At 42.1% G+C, this 8,898-nt stretch overlaps 1 protein-coding gene across 2 annotated transcripts; it reads right to left on the bottom strand.

The window, feature by feature from the left end:
• Nucleotides 1-190: 190 nt before the first annotated feature.
• LOC309383769 (uncharacterized protein) lies at nt 191-8,254 on the bottom strand. Of its 2 annotated transcripts, none has more exons than XM_081936636.1 (4): nt 7,825-8,254; nt 4,103-4,222; nt 3,226-3,352; nt 191-2,801 (listed from the first exon to the last, which is right to left on the bottom strand). In XM_081936636.1, the coding sequence occupies exons 1-4, from the start codon at nt 8,176-8,178 to the stop codon at nt 1,351-1,353; spliced, it is 2,052 nt and encodes a 683-aa protein (XP_081792762.1). In that variant the 5' UTR covers nt 8,179-8,254; the 3' UTR covers nt 191-1,350. The 2 variants fall into 2 exon arrangements, with proteins under 2 accessions (XP_081792762.1, XP_081792763.1); XM_081936637.1 differs by having other exon boundaries at nt 191-2,798.
• Nucleotides 8,255-8,898: the final 644 nt, after the last annotated feature.

Here is an 8,898-nt window from a genome sequence, read left to right as displayed (position 1 = left end):
CTTGGCTGATTCTTAAAAAGCTGATCTGGTTTCAAGGGGCTGTGCTACCTAAAACAAAACCCAGAGAAATTGATCTCCTGAAGTTGGTTTCTCCCCCTAGTGGACTCACAATCTGGGCTCCATATCATTGGCCATGATAACTGGGTCAGATAGTGAAAAATACACAGAAGAGACAGCAGGAAATTTACCGTACATGTCATGTTTATTAATAAGGTTCCAGGAGTAAAGAGTTTCTTCTCCAAAATGTGTTGGTGGAGAATAATTGCATTAGCAACTGCTCAAAAGGAGGCAGTATTTTGGAGGCTGATTTTTCTCCTGGTCAGAAGATATCAAAAGGAAATGAGAAGTTTTCTTTAGCTAAAGAAGTGAAGAAACACGAACACTATTTTGTGGGAATTAACATTTGTAGATTGAAATACTTTCCAAATTTGGTAAATTTATGCAATTTCAGATACATGCTCATCATCACAAGACAAGATAGAAAGACATCGACTACAGAACAAATGAAAATATATGATGCCACCTAAACAGTAAAAACTGAAATGAAAATGGGCTGATCACATCACAAAGAACTACTAGTGGACAAAGGCAGTCATAGAATGGATTCCACGTGATGCGTCCACAAAAGAGAGCCACAAGAAGACATAGTGATGACATCAGCGTCTATTGCAAGCCCAATTGGCAAAGCAAATCTCAAGACCATATTGGTTGGAAACATGCAGAATAGACCTTCATCCTGCAGTGGATAGATAATGATTAGGATGATGATGATTCCATTTCTGTTTTATATAGTTTTTTCCAGTAAATTAAGAGGGAAGTCAAGGAAGCCAACAGTCCTCCAGTTGGAAAAGATAATGAGCTGGTGAAGGGCAACAGGGAGGAAACTGAAGGGCTTCATTGCTATTTTGCATCCCTCTTTCCACATCATGGGGAAGGAGAAGAAAAATGCAAGTTAAAACAGGCAACGGAAAAGCTGGCTGCTTTGAATGAATTCCAGTATTTGGGACCAGAAATAATGTTCTGAAATTCCTTCCATGAATTTATATTGTGTCTTCTGTGGGTATTTTTTTATGAGAATTATGGTGCCTTTCTCAAGGAAAGCATTTTCCACACTGCATACATTTACATGATTTCTCCCCAGTGGATCCTCAAATTGTAAGATAAGTTTCTACTGGAGGCCTTTCCACTTTGTTCATTTGGAAGAATTCCTCCCAGCGTGGATCCTTTCATGATGAGTAAGATGCTCTTTCCCAGTAAAAAATTTTCCACACTCCATTCATTTATATGGAATTTTCCTATGTGGATTCTTTCATGTATAAATGTATTGTGATTGTTAAAGCTTTCTCCACACTACGTGCATTTATATGGTACCTCCTCCATGTGGATCCTTTTATGGGAATTAAGTGCCCCTATTTGAGCAAAGCTTCTTCCACAGTGTGTGCATTTATATGGTCTGTCTCCTGTATGGACTCTTTCGTGATTGATAAGAGCCCTATTCTGACTGAATTGCTTTCCACACTCCATGCACTTGAATGGTCTCTCCACAGTGTGGATTCTTTCATGACGAGTAAGATCTCTGTTCCAGTTAAAGCTTTTTCCACATACCAAGCATTTATATGGTTTCTCTACTGAGTGGGTCCTTTTGTGAGAATAAAGATGTCCTGTTCGAGCAAAGCTCTTTCCACACTCCGTGCATTTATATGGTTTATCCCCTGTGTGAATTGTTTCATGACCAGCAAGACATCCTTTCCGAGCAAAACTCTTACCACACACCAAGCACTTATATGGTCTCTCTCCTGTGTGGATCCTTTTATGAGAATTAAGATGTGCTGTTTGAGCAAAGCTTTTTCCACACTCCATACATTTATATGGTCTCTCCCCAGTGTGGATCCTTTCATGATGTATTAGACCTCTGCTCCAATTAAAGCTCTTTCCACATACTAAGCATTTATATGGTCTCTCCCCCGTGTGCATTCTTTTATGAGCATTAAGTTGTACTGTTTGAGCAAAGCTTTTCCCACACTCAGTGCACTTATATGGTTTCTCCCCTGTGTGGATCCTTTCATGACCAGTAAGACATCCTTTCTGAGCAAAACTCTTTCCACACACCAAGCATTTATACGGTCTCTCCCCAGTGTGGATCCTTTCATGACGAATAAGATCTTTGCTCCAGTTAAAGCTTTTTCCACACTCCAAGCATTTATATGGTCTTTCTCCCGTGTGCATCCTTTGGTGGAAAGTAAGGTGCCAGTTGTCAATAAAGCTCTTTCCACACTCCATGCATTTATATGGTCTCTCTCCCGTGTGGATCTTTTTATGAAAATTAAGTTTTCCTTTATGAGCGAAGCTCTTTCCACACTCCAGACATTTATGAGGTTTGTCCACTGTGTGGATCATTTGATGTCGAATAAGATCACTGTTCTCAAAAAAGCTCTTTCCACATTCCAGGGAATTATATGGTCTGAGCCCTGTGTGGATCTTTTTAGGACAAATCATCTCTGTTTTCTGACAAAAGCTTTTTTCACATTCTGGACATTTACATAGCTTCTCACCTATGTAGATACTCTGATGGCAATTAAGATTACTCGTGCTAATGAAGCTCTTTCCACAGTTCATGCATAGTTTCATCATTTTGCTTTGACTGAAATCCGCCTCATATTCTGAAAACATGTGTGGTTTCCAATGCGGTATGTTAGGTAATGCAAAAGAGAAGGAATGACTCTTTGCAGATAGTGCATTTTGCAGTGTCAATAATGGTGGCTGCTTTTCATTCTCATTCCCCAGGTCATCACCATCACCTGCTTAGAAAGATGAAAATAAATTCTCATTAGCGTTTACAATGATGGAGAGATGGGGTCTCCCCAGTGCAAAATATGCCCATCTGAGCATCAGATTTGGCACCAACTATGTGTCAGCTAGGAGATAGTTGGTGCAAATTGATATCCAGGTGACTCTAACAGTATCCAAGGCATTTTTCAGCCCTGAATCAGATTAAGGTTTTGCTGTTGATAAGTCAATCCGGCCAGGCATTTCCATGGAACATCTTAGGTCTTTCAGAAAGCTATGGTGAGCATTTCTGCCAAGGCCTTAGTTGTGTCCTAGAAGAACAGATGATGGCCGGGTAGAGTTCTGACCGCTTTATGCAATTTAGTGCAGATAACTTCCCCATTTACCTCCCAATGAAAGCACCTTTCCCAATGATTGGAACGCAAAGAGGATCCTTACCCAGAGTGGCCAAATTCATAGAAACCTCCAGCATGACTTCCCTGCATAAGGCTTTCTGGCCGGAATCCAGCAGTGCCCACTCCTCCTCTGTAAAGTCCACAGCCACCTCCTCAAAGGGATCAGAGTCCTAGAAAGAAAAAGAACTTTCCCATAAGACAGTCCTCTCTAATGTTTCCTTTCATAGTTCCAAAAGAGAAAAGAGAGCTTTGCAAGAGATCAAACTGACATTTTCTTATAGGACAGGCATAGGCCCTGCAGGTCCACAAGGTCTTTAAGAGTGGGAAACCCCCCTTCAGCTCCTCCATGCTGCTGTTGGAAACATGGCTTAGATGCATCCAATTGGTAGAATGGCACTCCCCCTCCCCCAAGACGGGAATAACTCACCAAGGAGGTTTTGGGCAGAGACCTCATGTCGCTGGCTAACTCAAATACAATTTTTTTAGAAAGCGACATACGTACTAAGAATTTTTCACTGGGCCTATTTCAAAATGTTGTAAACAAGTCACTTGACCAACAGTCTTTCCATTAAAATTTGTCAGCTTTGAATTAGGGGTTTTTCTGAGAGAAATTTGTCCTTTCTGTAATTTATTTTAAAGTGGATATATTGGGGTATTTCTGAATCAGTTTTTGTTCAATTGGTATTGCTTTGATTCATGGCTTTTAATTTTTAACTGTTTTTCCAAATCTTTAGGAAAATATTAGGAAAGATTAAAATCTTCTAATGTACAGATAACATTTCCAAATACAAGATTCTTGTGAATTGTCCTTCATTTGCATCCCCAGAACAACCTTGGAGGTTGAACCAAGTTCCAATTCACACAGACTCGGCATTTGGCTCATGAGCGAAAGTAGTTTAAACTTCTCACAAGAAACCCACATTTAAGTGGCAAGGTGTCCCCAGCTGGATCCTCCTGAAAAGAATCTCTTCAGAATCATTGGATGGATCTCCTCTTCCCTGGAGTTCTGCTGGGATCTCCCCAATGAATGGCTCCTGCAACTGAAAGAAAAGTCTGGCATATGATCCACTTTCAAATGACTTGAATCATGTTAGTTCACTTGCCTTATGTTTTTACTCTCCAACTATACTTTTCCAACCCAAATCAAAATGAGAGAACTTGAGAATTCCTACTCTGTGGGTTGCTGTTATTTCTGGATAAATGCCTGCCACTTTTGTGAGTCTTTTATTTCCTATTTTCTTTCTGATCAGGAGATGCTTCTTTATCTCCTCCCCTTTACTTGACAATTGTGGGCTTTCTTCTTCCTGAATGTATTTATGACTATTCGATCTTGTCTTTTTTCTCCTTTACATTTCAGGGCTATTATCTCCTGAAAGGGACAGGATCAATCTCTTCTTTTGGAGTGGCTTCTCTATGCCTCTTGCAGTGAGGAGACCACCAACCTGACATTTCAGGGGGAGATCTTGAATGAACACAGAAATTGTTTGGTGGTAAAATGCACCCCTTGAAAACTTTGTAACTATCATCAAAAGGCAATTTGGACACTTCATTCTTTCTCACCTTCAATTCTCAATCAGGTTTAGCTTGTAATGAGAAATGTTTTAGGGTAATTTTGAAAATATAAAGCTGAAATAGGGAGAATCTCTTTTGCAATGGAACATAACCTTTCAACAGATTTTGCCAATAAGCCACTTTTGCAAAATAATTCTGAAGGATATTCAACTTTAAAGAATGATATACTCTCTGTATCAAAGCACAGGGACCATACAGAGTACAATAATATCCTAAGGTGGACTGAAAGAATGATGTGCCATAAATTGGGAATAGATCAAAACTAGAATGAAAATCATGACAGGAACTTCCAAAACCAAAAATTGCACAGACAGTTTCCCAAACTGCTTTTGGAATATTATGTAACATGATTGATAACTGACAGGTAACAATTCCACATTTTTGGGTAATAAATTATGAAACGTAGAGGAGTTAGGACCACAAACTGCACGTGTGCAAATTATAACGGTGTGTTTAATTTGTTGTTTTCTCTCATTATTGTGGTAGTATAGGGCATATCAAAGCCTAGATATTCCATTTCATTTATTACATATAGCACAATGCAGTATGTAGATAGATAACAACAGAGTAAATATGTAATCTAATACCTAGTGCTGTGGCCATGTAACAGAGGTAGTTCACATAATCTTTATGCTTGATTGTATTCAGCTAGAATTAAGTGACAGGAAACCATAATGTAAACACTGATTTTATGACATATATTGATAATATCCGGAAGGATATACAAGTGTGTAAAGTAAGAGAAAGTCCAGTTTAATAGCTTATCAAAACAGTCCAGGGAAATGATCATGTATAATTGCATTGGTTATTTTATCTTTTTCTTATATTTCTGATTGAAAGTGTAATGCCAATATACTGTATATTTAATATGAAAAGTAGGTTCCAATCAGAATAGAGTTGGAAGGGATCTTGGCGGTTTAGTGCTCAAGCAGGAGACCTTATACCATTTCAGACAAGTGGCTGTCCAGTCTTTTCTTAAAAACCTCCAGTGATGAAGCACCCATAACTTCTGAAGGCAAAGCTGTTCCCCTGGTTAATTGTCCTCACTGTTAGGAACTTTTTCTTTAACTCCAGGTTGTTTCCCTCCTTGATTAGTTTCCATCCATTGTTTCTTGTCTTGCCTTCTGGTGCTTTGGAAAATAAGTCAATCCCTTATTTGTGGCTTCCCCTCAAATATTGGAACACTGCTATCATGTCCCCCCAGTCCTTTTTTTCTCTAGACCAGCCAAACCCAAATCCTGTAACCGTTCTTCATATGTTTTAGTCTCCAGGCCTTTAATCATCTTAGTTGCTCTTCTTTGCACTTTTTCCAAAGTTTGCTCAGGTCTCTTTCCTGCTATTGACAGGTAGGACAAGGGTCCCCAACCCACCATCCTTGGATTGGCACCGGGCTGTGGCATGCCAGAAACTGGGCCATGGAAATAAGCAAAGCCTCATCTGTGGGATGCAGGCAGCACATGAAACTATGCCCCCTCTGCTCTGCGGAAAAACATCTCCTCATGGAACCTGTCCCTGGTGCCCAAAAATTTGGAGGTCACTGAGGTGAGGAATCCCATGATCAAGCAAAAGGAATATGAATAAAATATACTTCGTTGTTTCTCTCTGCAAGTTTTCCTATCTACACTGGAAACTGCTTAGAATCCAGGAAATACAAGACCTTTTGGTAAGTAATAATCAGACAATCTTTTCACTTACATTACTTGGGAAAGTCACAAAGGCTTAGTATTTGCATCTCTACTTCATTTTGCTGAAATTAAGCAATCTAAAAAATGGATAACTATATTCACACTGTGATTTGGTAACATATTTTAATGTACATGACTGCTTTCTGGGGTGTCTGCGCACAATGGAGCCAAAAAGCTTGAGGAGGGGAAAAAAGAGTTTTCAATGTTTTTGCCTCATAACATCAAAAATAGGTTTTGAAATATACATGTTAAGCACTATTTGATCCACCTAAGCACTATTTTCATATATTATTTCATAACTTTTTATAATGCTCTGTTCATTCTTTGTACAGATAACCCTTGACATTTGAGCCCAAAGTGTATGTTGCTGAGACAGTTGTTAAGTGAGTTTTGCCCCAATTTACATCGTTTCTTGCTGAATCACTGCAGCTGTTAAGTTAGTAATGCGGTTGTTAAGTGAGTCTGGCTTCCCCATTGACTTTGCATGACAGAAGGTCACAAAAGATGATCACATAACCCAGGGATACTGCAACCATCATAAATATGGGACAGGTGCCAAGCACCTGAATTTTGATCATGTGTGACTCTGGTGATGCTGCAATGGTTATAAATGTGAAAATGGTCAAAAGTTACTAATGCTGTTTTACTTTGAATGTCACTAAGCGAATGGCTGTAAGTCAAGGACTACCTGTACTAATTTGCACACGTGTGAAATACCTATGGCTTCTTGTTTCCTGCTTCTTGCTAGAAATATTACAGTATTTAGGAGGAGAAATATAACTTCCAACATCCAGTTTGGTTAAGAGGTCTTGTTCATGAGAAGGAGGGTTCACGTGTCTTAAGTTCAATGCTAATCATAGTAACCAAAATTAGTAGTAACCAAAGAGGACCAGAAAACAGGAATATTCCAATTTAGACAGGGACACATGCTTTTGTAAGTGGGTGGGATATTTGGGAAGAGCTATTGTTGGATTTAGGATTGGGGAATGAGCCTCTGGTCTGGGAATCCCGACTGAAGGAATCGTTTATCAGGTCTTCAAGGTGGACCATGACAATGAATACTAGCTCTATGGTCATGATGAAGTCACATTAATAGAATATTATGATTCTCAAAGTATTGTTCCCATCGTCTCCTTTTACTTGCAGCAAAACTAGCATAGGTTTTTATGATCCCGCTCCCCAATCTCTCCACCTCCACCACCATGTGGGAATTGAGATTATCTTCTAAATTATGATTGTCCAGTCTATGACTTGTCCCCATCCTGCAAAGTTATTCTCACATACTATTATACCATCCCAACACGTGTTGTCTGGATGTCTTTTCTCTGGGATGATCTGTAAGGAAGAAACACAAGAGGTGTAAGAAGAGGATAAAAGTCCCTCACCTGCTGCCCCTTTCCGGGCTCCGGGGAGGCTGCGGGGCCGAGGAGGTAGCCTTCGGCCAGGGCCACCGCCTGGGCGCAGCTCTCCGCCCCGCACTCCCTCAGCCAGCCCGCCAGCTCCGGGGGCAGCAGGGCCAGCAGCTGCTCCAGCACCACCAGGTCCAGCATCTCGGCTTTGCTGCTCCGCTCGGGCCGCAGCCACCCCCGGCACAGCCGGTGCAGGCGGCTGCAAAGCGCCCGGGGCCCCTCGGCCTCCCGGGAACCGCAACTGCGGAAGCGCCAGCGCTCGGCCTCGGAGCTGCGGGACCCCTCGGGGAAGCCGCTCCCCGCCTGAAGGGGAGACCCCCAGGCTTCCATTCGGTCTCCGGCTTCAGCGCAGCCCCGACAGAGAGAAACTCCCTCCGAGGCCGCCGCCTTCGGTCACGGCCGACCCTCCCCCGCCCACTAGCCCCGCCCCTTTCCCGGCTTCACGGAGGGTGAGAAGGGGGCGGGGCTCCCCTCCCTCCGGGCTTCTGAGACTGAGAAGAGCAGCTCCAAATCGGTCCCTCCACAGGTTTCCCCTGCCCTCCCAGACACTGCTGCATCCTAGAGGGGCAAAGCTCCCTCGTTTATTGCTCCCTAGAGTGTCTCCTAAAGCAACTACGGCCTTTCCGGTCCTCTGCTCGGCTTCAAGGGTTGGCAAAGGTGGTCTGCGCATGCCCTGCTCCATGTTGACAGTTAAAGGTCGCCCGAACTCCGTTGCAGCGGAATTATTTACGGTAGTCGGGAGCGGGAGGTGTTCGCGGGTGGAAAAGGCCTAGAAGGCCGGGAATGATGTCTACGGCGGAGATTGAGCGGGGCTGAAATGAGCAAAGCTGCTTGGAATGAAACCTGGTTTGATTGCTCGTTCTGGACACCTGGGATTTCTCTTTCTACCAGCCATCCTCTTGAAAATATGGATGCGTTCATGGGACACGTGGAAGAAGGGGGGTGGGGTGGGGGCTGAGATGGAAAGAGTGCTATGGCAGGCATCCAGCCAGTAAATTTATTTATATATTATTAAATGAATATATAAGCAATACATGGTTTGGGATTCCT

The sequence above is a fragment of the Natrix helvetica genome, assembly GCF_964273705.1.
Source record: "Natrix helvetica genome assembly, chromosome: 1".
In the NCBI taxonomy this organism is placed as follows: domain Eukaryota; kingdom Metazoa; phylum Chordata; class Lepidosauria; order Squamata; family Natricidae; genus Natrix; species Natrix helvetica.
Note: the sequence above shows the minus strand (reverse complement) of the source record. Positions and strands in the feature narration are given on the sequence as shown.

What these genes read in the sequence shown, in the direction of transcription:
- LOC309383769 (XM_081936636.1), bottom strand. Translation starts at nt 8,178, where the DNA reads ATGGAAGCCTGGGGGTCTCCCCTTCAGGCGGGGAGCGGCTTCCCCGAG. An exon ending in AGCCCGGAAAGGGGCAGCAG is followed by an intron (nt 4,223 to 7,824) that starts GTGAGGGACTTT and finishes CTTTTCTTTCAG; the next exon opens with TTGCAGGAGCCATTCATTGG. An exon ending in GGACACCTTGCCACTTAAAT is followed by an intron (nt 3,353 to 4,102) that starts GTGGGTTTCTTG and finishes TTTTCTTTCTAG; the next exon opens with GACTCTGATCCCTTTGAGGA.